Source organism: Egretta garzetta, unplaced genomic scaffold (genome assembly GCF_000687185.1).
Source record: "Egretta garzetta isolate BGI_Z169 unplaced genomic scaffold, ASM68718v1 scaffold283, whole genome shotgun sequence".
NCBI lineage: Eukaryota > Metazoa > Chordata > Aves > Pelecaniformes > Ardeidae > Egretta > Egretta garzetta.
Genome location: NW_009259043.1, coordinates 744,977 through 769,924, shown reverse-complemented (window position 1 = coordinate 769,924; position 24,948 = coordinate 744,977). Strand labels below are relative to the sequence as shown.

At 39.6% G+C, this 24,948-nt stretch overlaps 1 protein-coding gene across 1 annotated transcript in view; it reads right to left on the bottom strand.

Annotated features, from left to right (window-relative positions):
- The window catches only part of GMDS (GDP-mannose 4,6-dehydratase), a 449,485-nt gene that overhangs the window by 220,511 nt on the left and 204,026 nt on the right, over window positions 1-24,948 (bottom strand). Inside the window, exon 7 of the mRNA XM_035890581.1 lies at window positions 6,706-6,833. Within this exon, the coding sequence (XP_035746474.1) occupies window positions 6,706-6,833 (128 nt within the window). The remainder of the gene's footprint in view (window positions 1-6,705; window positions 6,834-24,948) is intronic.

Below are 24,948 nucleotides of genomic sequence, written 5' to 3'. Positions count from 1 at the left end.
CAAAAGCAGAATTTGCCAGGAGGACTCTTGTAGTTTGTGGTATTTGAAGAGATACTGCACTCAAGCTAGAACGGCATAATAGGTCAGCCTCAGAAATATGACAACAATACATAATTTATCAATCTGGAAACCTTATACTTGAAAGAAGCCTTAGTCTAGCCTCTCCATCATTCCAACTGAATTGTAAGACCACCGCTGTAACAAGACCACTTAGAAAACCACTGGGGTGGCCTTGATAGTAATACACATATCATTGTTGAGGCACAGGAAACTAAACCAGATGGTTCTGCTGAGGAAAGCACTTTTTTTGGCTTTGTAAAGCCTAAAAACACTAATAGGTCAAACACAAAAGTGGTGAAAAAGAAAGCTAAAGGAAAATTTATGTAAATAAGAAAGAAATCTTTTTACAATTATTTCCCCCTCACATAAAAAAAAAATGGCTGCAAGAAAATAAAAAGGGGGAAATGGTGCTGTAGTTCTGAAATAGATCAGGAGAATTTTCTGAAAGGAAAAGGTCTAACAGCAACACTTACAGTACGCACTGCTGGTGGAAATCAATACCATATGATGTGCATTAGACAGAACACCTACATATTGTAATTAAACCCCTTTTCTTTCCTTATTTTCATGTTTTAAATGTGGAGACCATTCATGTCTATTGTAATAAACTACTTTCTTGTTCAATCTCTCATTAGCAATCATCTCCAACTTAAAGAGACAACAGCACATACATGCGCCTCTTAAAATACATCAAATTGAAAATAATTTCCACAAAATCATCCATGCACAAACAGAAACATACATTCACATACACACACATATATACGCGTTGTGTGTGCGTGCACGCACACAGGTACAAAGCATGTTTGAATTTTCTCACTTACGCTGTAGTTATTTAGAATCACGTTTATTAACAGACTTCAGCATTTCAAAAGCCATGAAGGACTTGGGGTTTGTTTTGTTTTTCTTTAATGCAGACATCATCAACATGAATAAAATTAAGATGATAGTGTGTTGCTCTGCTGGGAATTGCAACTATTTCTCACAGTCACAAAGTCTAATCTAAACTACATGTGCTGAAGCAAATGTATTATAAGCTCTTTTCTTGTGCAGCCTTATTTACCAAAATGTAAGCTTTTATTTGGAATTAAGAAGGAAAACTTTTATCAATCACAGTTGTTCTAAAACATGTTCTCTTTTCATAAGGAAAGGTTTGCCTGCATTTTCAAAATCCGAAAGAACATGTTTGAGAATTATACCTACATTTTGCTGGCATCAAATCGTGCTCTAATGGAAAGAAAATATCATTATTTAAATACCAACTTTTTCTCTTCTTGCATGGGACAATGCAGAAGAAATGTACGCTGAGGAGAGCTTCACTATATGCTTATCGTTTGTGACAGTTCGTTTGGGCACTGCTCAGAAACAGTCTTGCAGAAAATGTTCAGAGTCTTCAGTCCGGCTCCTCATCAAGTCCAGCACCGAGGGTTTAAAATTATTTAACTTCTATCAGAAGTGATAAACTTTGAGGATAAAATCCAAGCAGTAAGAAGGGAAAAACATTTTTCACTTCAGTCCATAACAGAAGGGTAATCCTCATTCAAAAGCATGCCTCTAAGTTCATGAGCCAATCTCATAACTATATGAGGTATTGATAGCTACACAGAGAGGTATAACCGAGTTTCTTTTTATAACCAGCAATCGTCAACAAAGCAAGACTCTCACAAGCAAGTATTCTGCTGGGCTGATGAAAGGATATGTCAGAAAAAAACTTCGAGTCTCATCAGGCTAAGGTAAAAGGTATCACAAGAGACGACACATCCTTAGCACTCCAAGAAAACAACAGAACAGAAGTAGAAATGCCTTGGCCAACAGTCTCACTGGTTGAATCCTTTTCCTATGCACAAGAGTAAATTAAAATTTTCAATAATTCTGTCCAGCAAGAGTTTTCATATCTAAACGTACACACAAACATATAAGAAGGGATTTCCCACAACTGAAATGGCAGCAGTTGTCTCCAAGGGTCAGTCTCTACATATTAGAATGGTGAATAGAAGAGTCATGAATAAAAGACCGGGTGATGCTGGCTGGAGATTTAAACACAGAAGGCATCACTGTAGATTAGATTTTACTATCTCAATTTCAACACGCACAAAATGGTTTAAGACAATAAAAATGACTGCACATTTTCTTGCACATTTTAATCACAAAGTAAAGTAAGTATCAGCACCAGTACCAAATAATAATAAAAAAAAAAAGATGGAAAGTCTCTCTTTAAACAGTTCCTTAATGTGCTTAGTTGGACTGTATCAAAACTATATTACTTACTTAGAAACTGTTCTTTTTTGCTTTGACTTTTTTACATTATTTAAGTATAAACTAATGGAAGCTGATTGCCATACATTTAGAACATCAAATAGTCCCTGATTTCACCATGAATTTAGGCACATGCTTAATTTTAAGCATTTGACTAGACCTATAATTAATTGAATTGGAGCCAATTATGACCCAGCTATGAGTCCTCTGTAATTATTGCTTGAAATATTGCTGAATTTCTATTGAAGGCAAAAGAAAATACTTCTGATCTGTATGAATACTTAAAGACTATTAAAACTGTTACCTTTGACTTGTTTTTTTTTTACTATTGTAAGATATATATTCATAGAATCATAGAATGTTCTGGGTTGGAAGGGACCCCTAGAGGTCATCTAGTCCAACCCCCCTGCAGTGAGCAGGGACACCGCTAACTGGATCAGGCTGCTCAGAGCCCCGTCCAACCTGGCCTTGAATGTTTCCAGGGATGGGGCCTCCACTACCTCTCTGGGCAACCCGTTCCAGTGTTTCACCACCCTCATTGTAAAGAATTTCTTCCTTGTATCTAGTCTAAACCTACCCTGGTTTAGTTTAAAACCATTACCCCTTGTCCTGTCACATCTGGCCCTACTAAAAAGATTTTCCCCATCTTTCCTATAGGTCCCCTTTAGGTACTGAAAGGCCGCAATCAGGTCTCCCCGCAGCCTTCTCTCCTCCAGGCTGAACAACCCCAACTCCCTCAGCCTGTCCTCATAGGAGAGGTGCTCCAGCCCCCGGATCATTTTTGTAGCCCTCCTCTGGACCTGCTCCAACAGTTCCATGTCCTTCTTGTGCTGAGGGCTCCAGAGCTGGACGCAGTACTCTAGGTGAATATTGATAGGCTTTTCCACATCATTCATCAGTGCAGTGCTTCTGCCCTCTGCACAACGCTGAGGTGCAGGCAGTGCAACTGCTGAAGGCAACCTGAGCATCAGCGGGTGAAGGAAAGCAAGAAAAAGCCTCAGCTATTGAACTCTAATACGAACTTGCTCTTTTCGCAGAGCCACTTCCCAACATGATTATATTCTATTTGTTGCCTTTCCCTTTACATCTTTACAAATAAATGTGTCTATTACATCCCCAAGAACAACACTGTAAGGTTTCAGTTGCAGGTATACCTTCACAACTTCATTTACAGTGTTTAGCAAGTAGGAAATTAAAAAAAAAAAAAACTGAGTGATGGATTGATGGGCGTTTTTTTAATGATCCAAGTTAAATGTTTCTGATAATCTATATTCATTTGAAATAAGACTCTTGGATGAGTGTCTGAGGAAATTTGTATGATGCCTTGTGTTTTATAAGTGGTATAGAAATGAGTCAGGCTGTTAAGGTTTGCTATTGTACTAATATTTGAAAATACCAAGCAGATGGTTTACTAGAACCTTCTGCAACAAATAAAAGGTATAAGTTACCCTCACAAAACAAAACAGCACACAGAGGATTCATATATCAATAGTGCTGATATATTATTTTTCCTCTTCCAATTCAGTGGCATTGATCATCATCTCTAATATTATCCTGTAAAATTTGTGCTGGATCACAGTAAAGTAAAAATAGAGAAAGGGGGACTAAGAGGCAACAGCAATTTCTGCAAAAATGTTAGCAGTTACTAATATAATTTTAGGATAAAACTAATAATCCCCCATCCCCCAAACTTCAATGCCTACTTATTTCTATTTTGTTCTCTTCAAACACTGAATGGAAACCTTTCTTTCTAGTGAGCTAGACTTCCCAGGTTTCATTCACCAGCACTATGCCACTGTACCTGATTTTCAGTTCCTGCAGGTGGCAGTTCAAGTCCCAACTCAAAAACCTGATCAAACACATATTCCAACTATTCTCTCCTGATACAAACCTATGTTTAAACATCAAAATTCTGAATCATCTACTACTAAAGCCAACCTCAACCCACAGCTAGCACTGAGCACGCTGGCAGCCCATCCCTTGGTGGGCACCTACATGCTTCAGTGCAGGCATGCGTTTCTGTGCTTTACTGCATACAGAAGCACTTGCCCAAAAATCACAGTGGCAGCAGGATGAATGCATGTGATCAAAGCCCAAGAGTCCTGACTTCTGCTTGTGCTTTGTAAGCACCAGACCTTCTCCACTCCAATACATACAGGACATGATCTCTCCACGAAGTCAACGGGAGTTTGGCCATCAACTTTCATGAGATCAGGAATTGACCCATAATGTTTTATAAAACAACAAAAAGGAATGTATTTATGGTTTTATTATTATCCCTAATAAGGAAATAAGGAGAAAGAAAACACAGTACATGGTCTACTCTATAGGCACATGTGTTACTTGTATTAATATCGATGGGATTTAAAAGTACATATGGAGAGGATAAGATATATCCCTATGTGTTCAGCCATATGCTTAAGGAAGCTCCCCAAATGCTTGTAAATACGATTGTGCTTTCTAACATACTATGTATTTATTTGAACAACGTTAAATCTCTAAGCCCTACTTTCCAGTCCATTAAAGCCTCAAATAATTGTTTATTTCCAGTTTAAAGTTACTCTCTTTTTTAGCCATTAGAAGGCTGCCTGTAATCACATTTCCACAATATTCAGGGAATTAGAGAATTGATAATAACTCTCCCGTTATCCGAAGGGGTACCTCTCCAGGAAGAGAAATACTCAAGATGAACTATATTTTAGTGAGGAATTCTTTCCAGAAGATCTTGGGACAGGCCCAAAACGTGTAGCTGAAAGGTCTGGAATGCTACTTACACAACAAACATGTGTTCGTGCTGTAGACCTCGGACAACTACATTCCTTCTGGAGGCCAAAGGCCTTGAAAGCTAGTCATTCTTCTGGATAGACGTGTTTTCATTTCCTTTTTGTTTTTAAAGGTTTGAAAACAGGACAAGGGTCTGACCCACTAGGCACAAGAGGGTTATTCTGGATTTCCCTTATGGAAGAAGACATCAGAATTCATCCCACAATTTATGATCTGGTGCAAGACGTCTTAGAATGAGATAGATGAAGTATTTATAGAATACCCAATGCCTGCTAGCAAATTATGCTCATTATTGTTCATGCAACTGATCATTTTATTTATCTTATCTTTTACTTCCTTTCAGTTGAGATGTGGTAACTGACTTTATGAACACTCTTGACTATAGTTTTATCCATTAAAAAGATGACTGGCATGGCTTACTGGATTAACTGCTTCAACTAATGATGTAGCCACAAATACAATAATCATGGAGGCATAGCCATGACATTCATGGTGCCCTTGCCACCCTACATGCAAATACAGTGCAGAAGTAAAAGCCAACTTTATTTATAGTCGGCTGCCAAAAATCATCTTCTTTGCCTACTTGATACAACCCTTTTGATGCCAAGGCAGTATGGCTGTTTACTTCTTTTAATATCACTCAGAACAAAAGTTTATATTGTGGTATTACAATTTTGTTGTCTTGCTGTTTCTTTTTGACCATAAACAAGATTTGAGAGCTCAGCTGTTATTTTACTTTTTAAATCTCAACTTACGATAAAAATCCCAAATCAGACTTTTTCCTACTGAAATACTTCTTTGTAATATAGAAAACCAAAACAAACAGTCATCATCTTTTAAAACTACATCAGTGAATGGTGAAGCCAAATCCGGTTTCCCAGCAAGGAATTATTAAAAGACAGAAATAGTGCAATGACCACAGGAAATCTTTAAGCACCAAAATGGGGACAAAAGTCTCCTGGGGAAAAGACAATATTTCCTACATGGTCATTCATGTCTCCTTGCAATACAATACAGGGGTATTGTTTGTTTGTCTGCTTAAGTAGATGCATAGAATAAAATTAGAAACAAATCCTGACTATGAAAACATTTCAAACACTAGATGCAGGCACATGCATTGCAATACCCCCATCACAACTATGTTGTGATGCTTCTTTCTAATGTATAACCAGACGGACCTTTGACCATTAATATATACATCATTCTTGCCTTATTATAATAAAGGCCACCAACCTCTAGCAGGATCTTTGACTTCAGGTCATATTGCATCTTGCTGCAATCTAAATATTGGTCATAAAATTTGTCAAAACAATAGGAGAAATACTCTAAAATAGATCCACTTTATAGTTGGCCCCCTCCCCCAAGGAATTCAGTCAAGGAATGTAAGCCCAAAGACTTATTTTTCTGTTCAGGTCATGCCTGAGGTAGACTGCTGTGATACTAAATTCCCTAGTCTGAAATCAAGAGCAAGACAAAGTTAACAGGCCTCAATAGGCAAAAACATCTTGAGATAGCCCTCCATGGACCATGACCTGAAGTTACAGCAATAAGCACTATCCCCACCATGAACATGATTCAGAAAAAGTTATGTGGCCCACAGCTTACCTCAACGTAGTCCCTGGCATGGCCCCAGTCTCTCTTAGCATCCAGATTGCCCAGGCTGAAACAATCCAGCTGTCCGAGATGAATCTTTGCTACCGATCGGCTAATTTTTCGAGTAACAAAGTTAGCCCCTGGAATGGAAATAAAAGGTAGTATCAGCATAGCCACAGTGGCAGATAGCTGGCCACAAGAAACACCTTCTACAGCTCGGCACTTGGTACTTTCAGTCTTCGTTCACTCCTCTCATGCCACCTAGACCCATGCCATCTTTTATCATTTGGGTAGGCTAAGAAGCTTCCAGTGTAAGTGTCACATTAGCTGCACTTTCACAGCAAACATCTTTCTTTGTGGGACTTCTTAAGCATTCCTAATTTGCTGCCTCAGTATTCGGTCCAGGCATAAAGCCAAAGAAAATAATTTGGAATGTCAGTTCTTAAACACAAAATGCAAGAGGTTACATAAAGAAGACAGACATCTTAGACCACCCTCAAGTTTTTTGTTGCCGTTTCTTTTTCTTTTTTTTTTTTTTTTAAGGAATGCATATATCTAAATAAATTAGTTTATTAATTAAAAAAAAAAAAGAGAAACTATCCAAATACTACATATTTTCCAAAGGACTGTAATGGTTAAATGCGTTCTACTTTTCTGGTTATTTGGGATTCTTTGTCCCCCGGGTTCAGTGAGATCATGAAATTGTGATTTCAACTTATCAGTTGAAGGCTGTACATTATTTTATCATATTTCCATATTTTGTCCACTGTGTCGCTTTGGAAAATTTGTGTTCCCATTTCTGCTCCCTGTAGAGTTGCTTTAAATCATATTTGTTTCTAGTTATTTTCATATCTTGATTTTTAGATTATGATGCTGTGTTTCTAGAATGTAGTCAACAGTCTCCTCAAAAGCAGAGAGATTTGAATTTAGACCATGAGTTCAGGCTAAACGAGCCCAATGGCATTTGCACAGTAATGGGCCACAAAAATTAAAATTACATGCCTTTTTAATAGCTAAAAAAAAAAAAAAAGATTGAGTGGTGACAGATGATACTTCATCCAAATGGAAAGCAGGAAAGTTAGTGAAAATGACTGCACTTGTAAAATGCTCTTAGCAAATTTCACAAGTCCTAAGTAGTGCAGCTTGTACGCTCAATGCATATATGTAGGTTTTTTCATTATGGAACACTGCTCTTGAGATATGCATCTCAATATTTTCTGTTTCCTGTCAAACAAATGATAGGCTGCTGCAAAATTATTAAATAATGTGAAGTGTCTTTTTCAGACTACTAATTTTTCCTGTAAAGTCAAGAGCACTACAGTACCTTTTTGTGTCATTTGACCCTGCCAAAAGTAAAAAAAAAAGAGCATACCTATAAGAACCATGTGGAATGAAGCAGTTAAATAATTCAGAGACCTTACCACAGGATTAAGGTAGAACTTTAATTTTCTGTGAACTGCTGAACTAATTGGAATTCCGGTTATTAGCCATTTAGAATGTATCATCAGTTTTGCTTGGTTTTTAAAGGTTGTAAATCATATAATTCCCATATTCCCTGAAAAAGCATTAATATATAAAGGAAGCTTACAAAATAGTGTGATTTGCAAAATTTCAGAAATATACTGGGATGCCTTTTTTATAGCAATGTTCCTCAAAAATTGGACAAACGTGTCAACTGCAGGATGAAAGGCCAAGCCCTTCTTCCAGACTGCACCCTGCATACTCAACAGAAGAAATACGATCAGCCCGAAGATAAACCAGTGCAAACCACAGGACCGGCACTGTGACTCTGCTATTACAATTTCTGAACGCAAAGTACTGTGGTTCCCCCGTTCCTTGCTGGGCAGCCTTGCAGTGGGAGTGGAGCTCTGGCTTAACAGAAACCAGTGACAGAGTCTCTTTGGCTTAGTCAGACTGGTGCTTCTCCAAAGACCGTTTCCATTTTTTACATTATCAAAGTGCTTTGAGACCTTCACACACAGATTATTACTAATTAATTAAAAACAGATTCAAACTATTACACAAATGTGTTAGGATTAGCTCTGAAACTTCCTAACCTTCTGCACTGAAATAATTTCAGTTAGCGTTATTATTCAGTAAATAACAGTTGAAGGAGAAGCTTTTTTTCTTGGATAAAGTATACGGCTTTATGTTCCAGACTGCAACTGAGTAATAAGCAAGACTGGCCGCTTTCAACGCTACATTCCCATTTGCACTAAGAGCATTGAGAGTTCTAGTCATCATCGGCATTAAAGCAAGTTTTACTGTCAACCTACATGACTAATGAACGTCAGCTTCCATTTTGGAGCAACTACTTCTTCAGCATGAAAAACAAAAGTGTATTAGGTTATGCATGCGAGAGAGAGCGCGAGCTTTTATGCTATCAACTTAACTTGAAATATATGAAAGATACCGCACAAGAAAAAGCAGATTTGTCTAGCACAGCACAGCAAATACTAGCAACTGCTGTCTTCTTACAGTCACTGATAACTGGAGAGAAACGATCTTCAAAGACCTTCAAGCAAAATCAGAATACACCTCAAAAGGCTGAAATGAAGAATTAAAGAGCACCACAGTGAAAAATGAAAACCTTTATTTTCCAGAAATATTCCAGTAAGGGTTCAACAAAATAATACCAACTCTCTTCTCAGAAATGCCTCAGCATTAAAGTCATGGAAGAAAACTATGCTACTGGTCATTCTGAGAAATGTGATTAGAATTTTTTTTCATGCAACCAAGGACTGAATGGCACATTTCAGAAGCATTTAAATGATATGGTTCATAAATAATGTTTAAATACCGATTCTCTTCAAACACAGTATCTTAAAATATCCCATTACACTATATGTTTGATCCCATGCCATTAAATGCACATCATAACTAGAATTTAAGCCGATGCCCAGTGGAGTCATACAAAACAGTTCAGGCTATGTCAGCATTTCCATTATAAAGCCCCGTCCTAGGGGCTTGCAATCGTGCTATAAAATCTTGCTTTGGCCTGAAACTTGGCAGACGTAATGTCTCTTTCCTCAGGAATGATTCTATCTGAAAGGTCTACGCGGAGTGCTACAGATATCTTTATATAACTGAATACAAAGTACCTTTTGAGACACAGAAATGGTTAGCTTCCTTCTTCCTCAGGCGATACTGAGATTTTGCTAATGTTGCATCTACAAGAGCATTCTCCTCCACAGAATGGCCAGTTAGTGCCAGCCAGAGTATCAACAGAGATGCTGGTGGGTTAAACCACTTCACCCTTTATGTTGATTTTCATCTGATCAGGATGATGCAGCAGCTAAAATGCTATGAGCTATCACAGCTGAATAAAGCCTACTTTACCATGCCACTGACGTTACTAATTCACGTGGAAATGTGTTGGTGGTAGCAAGAGAAACTAGCTTAGATTGGCAGGGAAGAGAGATGCCCGAGTCCCACATTTTTCTCCTGGCTTTGGACTGTTCCTTCAGTTCACAGAGGTTTTGTAAAACGTTCCTTACTGCTCACACCTAGGACAAATGAATGTGGAGCGTTCAAAACTCTGTATGTGTGATGTATTTTGGCTTACTTGAACACTTTTTCAAAATGTGTGAGGGTGGCACTGTTCTGGGAGCTCACTATCCTACAGTAACTGAGAGAAGAGTCACTCTTGCTCCCTCGGTAGGGCCAAGCATGATGACCTAACTGCCTTGCATAGTTATCTATGCAGCAAATACATCCAAACCATGATGGGCCACGTTACACTCTGGTTTGTGTCACAACTGACAGCACTGGAATGGCTGTACCCCAACAGCCGAGATCTGGCTGGACCTTGCAAAGGATGCTTTGGGGTGTCCGCACATTTCAGCGGCTCCAAGCAGCCCTGGTTGAGCAGTGCCTGACAAGTTTTTACATTTTAAAAGAGGCCTTAAACATGAGTTTTCATGATATTAACAGCTCTTTCAGGAACCCTGGGCATTAGCTTAGATTTGTTTTCAAAACCCAAGCCCTCCCTCTGAGATCATTAGCATTCCAATAGGAACCATAAGGTCTGATTTACAAACCCGATTCATCCTAGATACGACTTTAAGCAAGGATTCCTCATCAAGCAGACCTGATCTGTAAAACATATAACTTGTCAGCAAACTGCTACAGGAACAATACTGCAATAAAAAGAAATAGTAGAGGTATCATGCAACAGCTTCGGCTCTTCAGCCCAGGCCTGTCGTCCACTGCACCGCCTGGCTCAGGGTGGAAACCAGCTCATGCAGAGAACCTCCGAGAAGGATGCTGCCTACATCTGGCAAAGATAGTTTTGAAAGCTGGACACGTCTCTCATTAACACATATTTAAAACTATTGCTTTAGGAAGCACGCTTTCAATGCACCACCAGGTCCAAAGCTGGATGCCCTGAGAAAGAAAAATCTGGGTCTCTGCAACAGCACCCCATTCCCTTTATCAGCACTGGGGTTTCACCCTTTGTGCCTCATTGGGAAACTGCCTGTTTGAAGTAGGTGTTTTTGTCCAGAATCTGCGGTTTATGGGAGGCAGCCAAACGGATGAAGCAGCTTTAAGAGCCACTGTTATAGTAACTATTTCTTTTCAAGAACTCTCATTTTCCAAGCTCTCAAGGCTACGTACAAAACTCAACAGATGACAAAATTGTGGTCTTAGGATGACTGCTATTCCTGTATAAAACTAGTTGTTACACGTATAAGAAAATCCACCCTTAATCCTAGTAATATCATAGAATAACAGTCAATCTGTAGTATTTAATAGCAATACTTGTCTATCAGCTGAGATGCAGACCTAGCACAGTCTATCAAGTTGCCATAACATCATCTTCTTAATTTTGCATAAAATATGATAAAAAGGTTTCTGTCCCTAAGGATGCTGGCACAAGAAAAAGGGTGGGTTTTTTTTTTTCTCCAAGTTTCTACAGTTCTGGCATAGATTCTAGTGGAAGCCTAACATGTTCAAACATATTGTGTACCCAGTGCTTCTACTAACCCAAAGGAACATATTTCTTTTAACGTATATATGTGGTAAATGATACATTTAATGAGATCATTAAGATGTTTTGATTGCCTGAAAATCCACACTGCTCATAATTTCCATTCTACAACAAGCTTTTCCATTTTTGCAACAAGCTGAAATTAAAAAACAAAGCAACACCCAGATTTTCTAAGAAAAGCAGTCCAGAGACTCCTTTAGCTTATACTGATGAAAATCAATAACAATTATTCTGAAGTCAATAGAGTTATGTCAGTGTAAGCCAGATGAAAAATCAAGTTACAGATCTTTAAATTAACCTCCTATATTTGGGGTTTAAATGGAATTTTCAACTGTACCTTGATCAAAACAACTGATACAGTACCGCATTTTGGTAAAACTAGTAATGCAGCTACTTGGTATACGTTAAACACTCATGCATTTTCATTGTGAATCCACTCTCAATTTAAAGTAACAAGTTGTCCTTCTCACAACAACAATTATACAAAGTAGAAACATCACTGTTTGGAAACAAAGGAAAAAAATCCCTGTTAAAAGTGATTATTTTCCTTTCCAGCTCTACGTAATATCCTGCAAATTTTACACAGCAAGCACAGCTACATTTAGATGAACTTGCCAGAAAGTTCACAATCAGATTTCTGCAAAATGAAATGTATATGAAATAAGGGTGATAAGATTCACAAGCAACTCATTGTAAAGTCATGCACTGCATGGGAAACATCTTCCTGACCTGAGCAATAAATCATTTTATTTCCTGAAACGTGAGATATAGTGCTTTAATCCTCACATTTTAATCCCATAGAGTGTAGCTGGAAATACTTTGCTTCATCATAATATTTCCAGTCTCTTTCCCCATCCTTTAAAATTGTAATAGTACCTTATGACAGTGGGTTTCTCAGATTTTTAATACATTTGCAATGTTTTTCAAACATTTTCAGATTACATATCCCCAACTATTTTCCAATGGACATGCGTGATCTCTAAACAGGAAAGATAAAGCTACCAACAATAAGCTTGTTTCTAAAGGTTATACTTCATCAACCCCCTGGGAAATAACCACGTAACAACAAAATTTGCAGATCACAGATTGAAAGCAACAGTCCAATAATATGAGGATAAAATTGTCCCTTCTTATCAAGTGATCCTCATTTGGTGTTACCTTAAAATGTATGATCTCAATAAAATGAAGTGGTACTAATTCCTTTAAATATTGCTAACAAAGACATTAATCGGCTTACCAATTGAATTATTCCCTTTTATAATATATTGACACACACTGTGAACTTCCCAACACCAAAAGTAAAATGTGCTAAGTCTGCTTGGCCCCATTTTCTATTTGCACCACGTTTCAATGGAATTCTGTGGGTAATGAAAAATATATTACTACCTGTATTTTAAAAATGAGGGGATTGAGGCAGAAAGGTAAAGGCGTGCAGCAGTAGGAAGCATCAGGAGTAGGAGGGCAGCACACTGGAGGGGGCTGGTGCTCTTCAACCCAAGAGCTCCTCTGCCCCTGACATCCACTTGCACACCAAAAACATTTGGACAGCTGAGGGCAACAGGAGGTCGTATGAACTAGGCATGGAGGGAACAAAATTTAGAAATTTTTATAATCTGAGGGGAAAATAAGAGTCAGAGACAATCTTGTGAGGAATGACAGGGCACAGAAATCGGGAGGGAATGCAGAAAGTAGGGAGACTTTTCTTTTTCCCAGTGGGCGGAAAGATAGTGTGAAGCTTAACCTGGAGGGACAACTAGCAAGCCCCGTAAAAGAGGTGCATGGGAGTAGGGTGAGAGACCTACCAACCACCACCAGAGGATGAGACTCGGAGGCGGCGTTTGTCACAGCACAGGGAGCCACGCTCCCCTGTGATTCAGTGGAGCTCACCCTCCACCGGGGATCTGTCATCAGGGCTTTAAACTCCTCATGACTGTTTTGCATACAAACAGATATAGGTTTCCACCTCCCAGAGAACAATGACAGGATGATTTTATGGCTACACAGCAGCAGCTCTCTAAAGTGACTGTGAAAAAACGACATTTAATTAGCAGACAGTCTGCATGTGTACCGTGTAACGCAAAGCTATGAGATTTCACATTCAACACATTCACATTTAGGGCTAATTACACATCTCGGATCTATCATACGGGCTTGTTAAAAGGATAGGGTGACATAACAGCAATAACTGCTGGGTAAAAGGTGCTATTTTAGTATATTTCCTTCATATAATTTTTCTTAAATTAAAATATTTTCCCCTCAGGAACTGTACACTGAACAGGAAAAGGTGAGGCATCAAAGATTCTTATAAAGGAAAACCCAAACATTAATACTGAAAACAATATGTAAAAGTGTTATTCCTGTTCCCAAGTTTATGCTGTTAATGGCACTTACATAAACAGAGCAGCGTTTCGCTTACAGAAAACTTAACCTTTTGCTCCAAACTATTCCCTTTGATTTCTTAATCGCAGTTCATATACACTACATTTTAAAACAAAGGTAAATGTCTTTAGCCACTCTGCTTTGTTAACACTCATTTAAGCTGTGTTTTTTAAATTGTACAACTAATGTTATTGAATTAAACCTCTCATTTCAGCTTTCACAGAATTAGACAAGCCTTTGCATGTATGAGCTATGGGGAAGCATGAGTGTGCTTGCCCATCAGCACAGACTCTTTATATTGTTTAAGCATGTGTAAACAATCGGAGTGAAGTACGTGCTTTGCTGAATTGATGCTACAACAGCAAGAAATGTATGCAACCAAAAGGAAAATCCAGCCCTTGTACAAAATGGAAATAGCATGATCTCTCAGGCAAGTTGCACAAAAAATGGATTTTAACTTGTTAAATAGCGATCAAAGCTCAGACATCTGTGCCCTTAAATTTAACACTTCTCTCCTTTTCTCCCTGTCTTTCCCCTCCTCCATCCTCTCAGCAACCAGTAGCACATCAAAAAAAGTGCTGTTTGATGGTTCAAGCTGAGACATTCAGCCTTTACCCTAGCACTCCCTTGAGATGAAGCAGTCAAGGCTTTTAATCTTACCTGGTGACACATGACTGACTAACACAGTTTCTTGGACCTTCTGACCTCTGAGGGACTAAGTCTGGTTGGTGTCTCAGCCTCTCCAGGTGGCTGGGACATCAGCTTGTGGTGGGTCAAGGTATAATCAAAGTTCTGCACAGGTCTTCCATGTCTTTCTCTGCACCCGTATTAGTGCTAACTTTTAATGTGCAAATTTCTGAGTATAAAATGTGTCATTTCACTTCAGTTTGGGGGTAAAAGGAACTTTACTTCTACCAAAGGCAAAAGTGTGTAATAAGAGCTAGCCTTAAAACCCATCACAGTGGCATACAACTTTGCTGAGTCAGCGCTGATGTATTTTCTTGGAGAGAGAAAAATGGTCTAGCTACAGCCAAATAACTTACTTGAAACTTTGCCTCCCACACAAACTAATAAACAGTCCTAGATGGGTTTGACACTTATACAGTATAACTCAAGATGTTCCTAAATCCATGTACCTCCCTTTTGAGCTTTGTTGCTCAACTGTTTTTCTCTTAGGACTGTCTTCTCGTTAGCTTTGCGACAGTTGTCGTCCTCAAGGCACCCTTTAGGCCCTCAATACATCATTTGGTAAATGTGTTTCAGTTTTCATAAACTGCCCTTTGCTACGGGAGTCCTGGAGCCACCAAGAAGGGGTCCAGAAACACTGTTGAACTGTATTTCCAGGAAGCTGGAAAGAGGTATGGGCAAAGAGCTCATCAAGAAGCAACAAGGTGGGGACTGGTGAGAGCTGGAGGGAAGGAGAAAAAGAAATCTCAGCTTCTGCAAATACAGGAGGCAAAATTTTTTTCTAGTACTTGATCAGGGCACATAACATGCAAGGTGCTACATCTCCTTCCATCTTCTGTTATGAATAATTAGAGTCTCAGCTAGGATGTGGTTAGAAGCACATCTCCAAGACCAGTAATAATCCCAACAATTCAATGTACAAATTATCAGTTGCGATGGTCTGCGATTATCGGTACGAGGATGAATTGTTCCAGCTGCAGATACCTCTTCAGACTCGTAACAGATGAATCAAGTAAACGCCCGGCTCAGACAGGAGAGTAAAAAACAAACCCTTCACAGCGTGTGCTGAGGTGTGCGGTCAAGCTGGTGTGTGACCAGGGCTATGAGATCGGCTCAGGGTGATTTCAGCCCACTCTTGCCTGCCCTGGCTGTTCCCATTTCCTGAGCTCTGCTTCTGCACAGGGACAAGTGGGGCTGCTGAGGACAGATCAGGACAAGACTGCAAGTCATTACCTTGGATGAAACCAAAGCAGCACCCCTCAAATGTAGTACTTTAACAAAAAACTGCCTTGAAACAAGCTTCAAAGAAATTATGCAGGGGGCGGGGGGGAAACCCAACCCTAAAGTAAAGCCCCAACCCTAACAGTTGAAGTAGAGGATAGGAGGGAAAGGCAGAGACAAGCTGACAATACACCAGGAAGACTGCAAGCCAACAAAGACAGCATGTCCCTTCTGCTCCTGAAAGACTTGGACATGTTTGGCCTAGCTGTGTTGACCTCCTGTATTCAGAGAGCCAATAAAAACATTATTTCACCTAGCTGTAGTTACTGCCAGTTGCTTAAACTTCCCATAAAAAGTTACGTCCTTGTTTCAGAGTAGGCTGTGATCACTCTTGGGGGACCCTGAAGTTAAGCAAGGGTGCTAGGGCTTCCACACCCAAACCCTGAACTGGAAATGCCACCAGGCAGAGCGGCAGCTCTCCCACAGGCAGAAAAGCTACGTCAGGAGGTTGCATAAAAGCCACTGCTGAGAGCGAACCCCCCTCTGGGACAAACCCTGGGCATGTTGCTAATTTTCACTTTAAAATGAAAAAGGCACCGAGGCAAAGAAATGGACACTGTTATTTACTGAGAGAATCACTTGGACACAGGAAAACAGTAAAATTATAGCAGCTTTTTGAAATGTACCTACATTTCAATGAATATTCCCTTTTTCTAACATAGCCACTGAAACTGAATCCCAATCCCATATTCTTTCCATGTGGGAATACTGTTTCTCTAGTGTAATTAATAAATTGAATAAAAATAAATATGCAGCTATAAACCCAGAAAACTCAGTTTTCCAGCAAGATAAATCGGTGCAGTTTCACTGAAGTCAGATTACTTAAGTTTACAAAGAAGAAGCCAAACTTAAACATTCCACCATTAATGCACCCAATCGCCATAAAAAATTTTGCGTAAGAAAATGTGAAACAAAACATTTGGAAAGCAATTAAATGGCAAAACCCAGAGCGTCTAAATAAAATGTCCACTTACCACCATTCAACTTTTCATGCTCACTTACTGTTTTAATAGCAGTGTTTTTAAGAACACTTCTTCCTTTGTGGACTCCTGAAATTCATTGTTATCCTGTTTTTGTGATATTTCCCATTTAAGTTAGTTTACACTTCCTCTCGGAACAGCAGAGGCAGTCCGATCACCTGCTGTTCTGAGATGCCTACAATACTTGAGCACAATGGGGTGAAACCAGGACAGAAAGTTAGCCCAATTCTGGATTTCCTGGCTTTGTATTTTTAGTGGAACCTTTCACATAATTTTAATATCTTTATAGGTAGCTGTGCATGCTCTCAGAAAACCACACATGCACATACACAGACTGTACATGTTCAGGAAGAAATCTGGCAATTCTAGTGCTAAAAGCTACGATTATGTGTGCCAGTGTTGGGTTTGAATGCACAATGAAACAGTTTCACAAAACACCTCTCGGTTAATTACATATTGTAATTTTTTTCCTACTAGGGTTGCCCCTGTGCAGAGAATGACTTGCTCTGAGAGCAAGGCTCTTGTGAGAAATGAAGTAGGCAGGGGTCCCGTGGAGTCTGAAGCCAAGCAAAGATAAAGAATTGCAGCAAAAGAAATGATGGATTCACAGTTCAGTCTGATTAATGCTGCTATGGAAAAATGAATAAAAGCCTGGTTTCTTCTGCAAATTCCAAAAAGGTGCTTAGAAAGTCACTTAAATCAAGGTTCTCCTTTAGTCACTGCCGCATATTCCTCTGTGCGCTTGACCACCAAGTCCTCAGATGCAAACAGATGGGACTTTTACCCCCAACATCAGCCAATCAATCAATCAATGCAGAGGGTTGGGTTTTTTTCATGCCTTAGTTTCTCACCCCCCAAATGGGGATAAAATGCCAACGTTTTACAGGAACTTGAGAAAGTTAAGTATCTTGATATTTGTGAAACAAATGGAAGGTTCGAAAGGGAATGAAATCACTCCCAGTGCAAGGCTTGAAGAGTGGCCGTGAAAGGGGCACAGAGTAAATCTGCTGTCAAGGAACTACTTCCTTGCTCTCTCCCCCCCCAAGACTGAACAGCTTGTCATTCAGGTGACAACTCTCCATCCTGCGCAAGGAATAAGGAAAAGGGAGCCCGTGGGGGGAAAAAACAAGAGTGCAAACAAGGACTTTATCAGAACACACAGGCACAAGTTCGAGTTAAGTTTGTGGAGGCACCCCTCGGTTCAGTCATTACGCAATTTTTGAGCTAATCAAGTTTGCAGTGTTCCTTTTCCCCTCCTTTCATAGTTTTCGGGATGTATTCATATTTACCTCATTTCTTATGCCCACAGTAATGTCTTTGGATGGTTAGGAAGACTGCAACTGCTGTGGCCACAGAATTCTTAAATTTCCTGCTGCAGTTTAGAACCCACTTCCAAAACCGGACAAAACTGAATTTCAAATAGTTTCCCAATGCACACTGAAGAGTTCGTCTCTCAAGGGACAGTTTATTGAAGGACTCGAGGAGCAGGGAGGGAAATCACTGAAATTTAACCCTGAACCCCATGTGAACCCAGGGATTGGGACTGCATATTTTCCACTGTCCTGCCATCTGCTGCTTCACTGCACATGGTAATCTTTGGCAACCCCACTGAGAGCTGCCTGGGCTATGGCTCTGTTCAGACAGGGTGTAGAAAGAAAAGACACTGAGAATGTCATGGCTGGCTGACCAGACTACTGAGATCAGAGAGATTATGCCTCATTTGCTCACCAAGCCCTGCCAAAAGCAACACCATTTAACTGCAGGTACTCAAAACCCAACAGGCATGCTTAAAGGAATTCTAGGCTTAAAAAGAAGACCATTCATAATGTGCATTTGTTGGGGATACTGTAGCTACCACCTTTTGGCAATTATTCATGAGAGTTTTAAAAGAGAGTTTACCGTGCCCAGTGTTTCAGGTACAGTGATATCTAGCAGAAAGTATCATACCTGATTTGCAGGACACATGGACCTGGAATATAACTCAAGGCAGGAATAAATAAAAGGGGCCTAATAGCCCAGCAAACAGAGATAAACAGAGAAAAAAACATAGCTGTTATTTTAAAACAGCTCCAGTCTGTTTATCTCCCGGCTGTGAAATGCTGCACAGTATGGGAGTGTGAGGTTTTGGTACTTATGTGCATAACCTTCATATGTCATCTCATGACGAGGGACCTCCCTCGAGCTAGAGCCAAATCTACATTTGTTCCCCAGAGCACCCCCATAGGCTCCAGATGCAGCAGGCGAAGAATCAGCTCTCAAACTCTGATTTCCTCTGACCACCGGCCCCTACACTTTCAGTGATAAAGTACCAAACGTTTACCCACAGAATCTGCCATTTCAAAATGACTGTGAAAGCAAAAGCATATTTCAGAAGCATCTTAGAGCTGCTAAGGGATATTTTCTAAGGGTATTAGACCTGCAATTAAAATTGAAAATTACTGTAGGATACAAGAGTTGCTGTAGGATTTTGAATCATATTATGCTGACACCAACTGCTTCTGCCAGAAGTACTAGAAATGAAGATGTAATTGTGTACAGGTCTACAATAACATCCTACCCTATTTTGTTACTCAAATACTGATCTTGGAAGTGGCAGTGCCTTCTCTTGTATCTGCTTGGGAAAACAAAGGCACTTCAGTAAGATAAGCTTCTCCAGGGGCTGCAGAACTGTGGTTGGCAGATGTCAGGGTTGACAAATGTTCTTCTAATTGCAAAGGGACACTACAAAATTGTCCTCTGATGTGGAATAGACAGTCGCTGTCACCCCTTCTTCCTCCCTGCTGCTCTACTGCCTCCACTCTGCCTCTTAGGGAGACTGGAAAAGAGACAGAAAAAGCCATGTACGAGAGGAGGAACAGGCATCTTTTTCCTCGTGCCAGCTGTGTTGGAGCCAACAGGCTCCATTGTTTTGATGATTCCAGGACCCTCGCATCTCATTTCATCCCTGATTGACAGAAGCGCAGAGCAGAGGTGGGAATGGCCTGCAGACTTACAGAGGGAGCTTCTGAAATCCTCAAGCCATTCCCTCCTAGAAATGCTCCTTCTCTCTGACAACTGGAGTCAAATAACCTCGACCCCAACCTCTCATTAGTAGGTTATGCACCCAGGTAAACCTCGTGGCTCACAAGGGAGTTTTGCTAATACTGAGCTTTGTAAACAAAAGCCAAGGCAGAAGCAACATGTGAAAATAAGTAAGGCAAAGAGATCAAACGTGCTTTCCACGGTATTTTTCTTTTGATACGAATGTATAGCTTGAAAAGAGTAGGTTTGAAGTAAAAAGCTACCTGTTAACATTCTCAGTTCTAACTGCTTCTCGGCTGCTAAACTCCACTAAATCAGAGCTACCCGGTCCTGCTCCCCTTCTTGACTCATAATCTCAGTGGCAGCCACGAAGCCGGGCAGAGCCACTTCATAAAATGTACTAAATGAAGCAACTTTTAATAATAACAAGACAGCATAAAAGTCTCTGTTGTTCTCATTAGCGCAAAGGAAGAAAATCTCTTTAAATGCTTTTGATTCAAATGATCATTTGACAGAAACGACGGACAAGACAAATGGCTGTAAAACAAGGCAATTGGATTTCCTACCGCTACAATATCTTACTTGGCTCCCATGACACAATTTCTCTGTTATTCTGCCTTGCTATGGTAAAGTAAACTTACAGGCTACCCAGAAAACAGATGAGTGTAATCAGTCCTTTATAAATTATATCCCTTCACTCAAGGAAAGCAAATAACTTTGCCTGCTCTGTAATAACTGTTGCTAATACTTCATTTATTCTTTAAATTGTTTATAAAACACTTCAAGAGAGGTCAAGACAAGAGGGCAACAATAATTGGAGATTAAGGAGACTCTCTAAGTATTTTGCGCCTGTGAGTAAACACTCTGGCAATTGTTATGATACAAGATAGATCTACTAAAAAAAACCCCAAACCCAGCTTATTTATGATTTTCTTGAACATACATGTTATTTCATCTCAGAGCGAGTCCTTGTCTTTTCCACAGCTATTTCAATTCAAATTTAAGCAGCTGTGGAGTTGCCTGATGTCATGTGATGGGCAAATAACAACAGATTTAACTTGATCTCCTATGGAAGAAACCTAAAGGAATGATGAGCTGAGGGTAATGGATCTTCCTGTGAAGTTTTCTCCAAGTCTCCTGAGGAAGCAGTGCTGTTCCTCCTCAGAGACAGATGTGTTAAAGCCCACAGAGACAGGAACGGGCAGAACTGAGCCCGAAGGACAGGGATGTGAATTTACATGCAGGACTGGTGTCTTTGGGTGGGGTTTCAAAAAGAGGTTTCAAACAAAAGGGCCCATCATGTCCTTTTGCAGTCCCTGTGGCATGGTTCTGCCCACTCTGCTTCTTTGTCCTCCCTATGGCCACGCACAGCGCTGGCAGCGGTCACAGCACCGTTCTGGAAAAGGGAAGCATATAAACTCCACAGCGTCGTCTCTTGAGCTGCTGAGTGTCGCAACTGTGCAGATGCCTAATGAAGCTGAACTGCGACACATCAATTAACACCAACCAATATCATCCACACTTTGGAAGTACATATGGATAAAATTATACTAAACCCTCAAGACATCGGTTTCTTTTAAAATAGTTAAAATGCAGCACATCAGGAAAAAATGCTTCTTAGTCGTGTTTCTGCATAACCCAGAAGAGGTTGCTAAAGAAACCACTCATGTCCCCTCAGATCTCACCTGCCAATTAAAAAGAAAACCCCAAACAAGTTGCTGAAAAAGAAAAAACAATCAAATTCTCAGTAATTATATAGAAATAATAAACTTAAACATGACAAAATATTTGCTGAGGGATTTAAAAGTAGCCAGCACTATAGGCATATTGGCTTACTAAAATGAAGTTAAATTCTTAAGTTATTCTCAAGAGTTTCAGTGGAATTCAGTAAACAGGATTTTATTCATGACAAAGTAATCTCTTTACCCATTTCACATGACAAAGTTATAAAAATGAAGGTTCAAGATTCTGATTTTATATCGTCCCTCTTCCTTTTTTTTCTTTTTCATTTTTAATACCCACATTTCTCGATCTTCTCAAAGGCACAGACCTAGACACAAACACAAGCTCCCTCCAAATGACTAGGCTAAAACTATTAGGCTGAAGGCCTCATACCAAATCAGTCCAGATTATTCCCACAATTCACTTCAATCCCAGTAAAATCTTTCTCCCTGAACCCACATATTCCTTGGCACTATGTGTTAGCCAAGCACTGCAGCTCTGTACAGTGCACATGGCAGCCAGGGGCATACTACAACCAAAGATAGCAGTTTACCCAAGCAGAGGGAAGTGCCCAAACTAACTAAGCAGTGCCAAATTTATGAAAAAGCTGTTTCGTTTTTTTGTTCCCAAACCAAACTGAAAATTGTTTTAACTACCTTGTCTTTTTCCCCCCTAAAACGGGAATTGAACCACAAAAAGCCTTAGTTACCCTAATCCAGAACCAAGAAGAAAATACCCAATTATTGGATCGGGATAATTGTTTAACAGAGAATTTCCCAAAGGAATTTCCCTTATCACATAACTTTACATTTCAAAATGTTGTAGTTTCCAGCTTGAACTGATTAACAAATACCAAGGCAGATAAATAATTATTGATCTGACCAAACTGAACTGACTTGAGTCAGAGTCAAAGAAAAATCTGGCCTGAACCAATCCATTTACTGGTTCTTCGTGCTGTTTCACTTGGGGTTTTAATTATTGGTATTTTTGAAGCATCACAAGCCCACGTTCTTGTGCTACAGGAAACAACTTTTTTTCCCTTTTAAAATGAATTATATCAATCTTAGCAGTTTTTGCCACAAACATTATTTTAGAGTAAAAGGGAAAGGAGGCTCAGGAAACATTTGCAGGTAGCTGCTGCCTACTTTGTTACATAGTTGAGTAGTTCTGCTTTTAGAAGCAGGGAATTATCAGGTCCTCTTCAAACCATTAACATTGTGCTTCAGTCTTGAAAGCCGTCTGTAAAGCCTTCACCTTTTCAGTACCTAAGCCTCCCAGTGCTTTGAAAAATCTGAATGCTCTTGTCATTAAACAGCAGGTTTGAAAATCTGATCCAAGGCAACTGAGATGTTATTCGCTTACTGGTAATAACTTTCTTTTTAAAATCAATAGATCCAGACCTAGAGTCAGAGCCTGTAAGCACTAAGATGCCTCTGTAAGTATTTGTAGGATCACAGCTATAATACTGCATGTAATAAGAGGCAGAAACATTCAAAAAGAACTTACTGCATTATGTGGCTGCATAGGCGTTTCTTTCCAGATAGACTACAGAATATTAAGAGGCATTTCCCCTTGATGATTAATGTTCTAATTTTTCCCTTCTTAGTACTCTAAGAGGAGAAGTATATTTTTAAAAGTGTTAAATCTTTCAGGATTTTTTTTATTCAATACCAAGCCTTTTATATCAAATATTAAACTACCTGATTTTTAACCAGCAGAAACAATATTAAGTTTGAATGAGCCCTCATGTACATTATCAGTTTGGACAATTTTGATTTATTCTGCTTTTACAGCAAATTTTACTGAACATACTAATTCTTTCATCAGGCTTTCACGTACAGGCAGCCATTTTCAAGCATCATCCACATACTCACACACATGCATAACTTCGGAAAAAATGAATGAACGTTCCCTGATGACTCTGTGGGTTTCTTCATGGGTGTTGATGCCTGGCTATCATTGTCTATAACTGTGACGGTAAACCAGATGATATCACCACACTGCCAAAAACCCACAAGGAACCTGTAGAACCCAAGTGGAGACACTTAACTTACTTGCGAGTAGACCAAAGTTGTGCAATAACTGCAGCACACTGATGAACTCAAACCCAGAATTGCTTCATCCCATGATTTCAAAACAAAGAGCTTATTTTTCCTTTAAGTGCAATTTAAGATTCTGATACTTTTCTTAAGAAAAGCATCATTATGAGACACAAGTAAAGAATTAATAATGACCTGTTATTTATCGGTTACTTTTCTGACACTATTTTGGCAAAAGATCTTGGATTCACCAGCACGGCAGAAACTGTTGCCAGTTTTTCAGTAACACCAGCACTTTCAGAACTAGGCAGCAAAGGTAGCATTTGCCTAGTGTTGTTACATGAAATCAAGCTTTCAAGTTCCCAGCCTGAGTAACTGTTACGCCAATCTTGCTCTGTTTTTCTTAAATATTGCATAGCCTGTGGGGAGCATTAAATATGCTAAAAATAAAAGAATTGTATATGTGCTACACTTTTTTTTTTTTTGTGCAAAACTTAAACAGGTTTAAAGAAAAACGTCTATTATTTGTACTACATGCTCAGTTCACTAGTTAATGGACTCATTCACAGTAGCATCCTCACCTGAAGATGCAAACAAAACACAAGCTAGCTGCTGTCCATTGCATGCAATTGAAAGAAATGGACTTGAGACTACGAGAACATTAAAACTGTGTTAGAAAACAGAGTATCTGAAACTTGAGGAGCACTGCAAATACAAACCATGAGCTAGAACACAGCAAGGACAGTGATGCTAGATCGTACTGAGCTGAAGGCAGAGACACTCTCCTGAACACAGGAACACCAGCATTTCTGTGAAGACATGCCAAATATAAAGGAGACTCGTGGAGCCACCTTCTAGCCCAGATGCATGACAAGTACATATAATTTTCACCCAAACTCAGATGATTCAAATTGCTACCCGGAAACCACAGTGTATCTGGACAGGTTATATCCCAGGACACAGAGCGGCACACCATTCTGCTACTCAGAAAAGGAGAAGCACATACACTGCCTAGTTTTAAACCTTAGAGGGTGAGGTTTGTCCATGATACCTGAATGACTCCCCCAATAGAGCATGACAGCAAATCACACCACCAGCACCAGGCTATCCCATTCCCCTATCAAAGAAGGGACAGAACAAGTCTGCCATCTCCTAC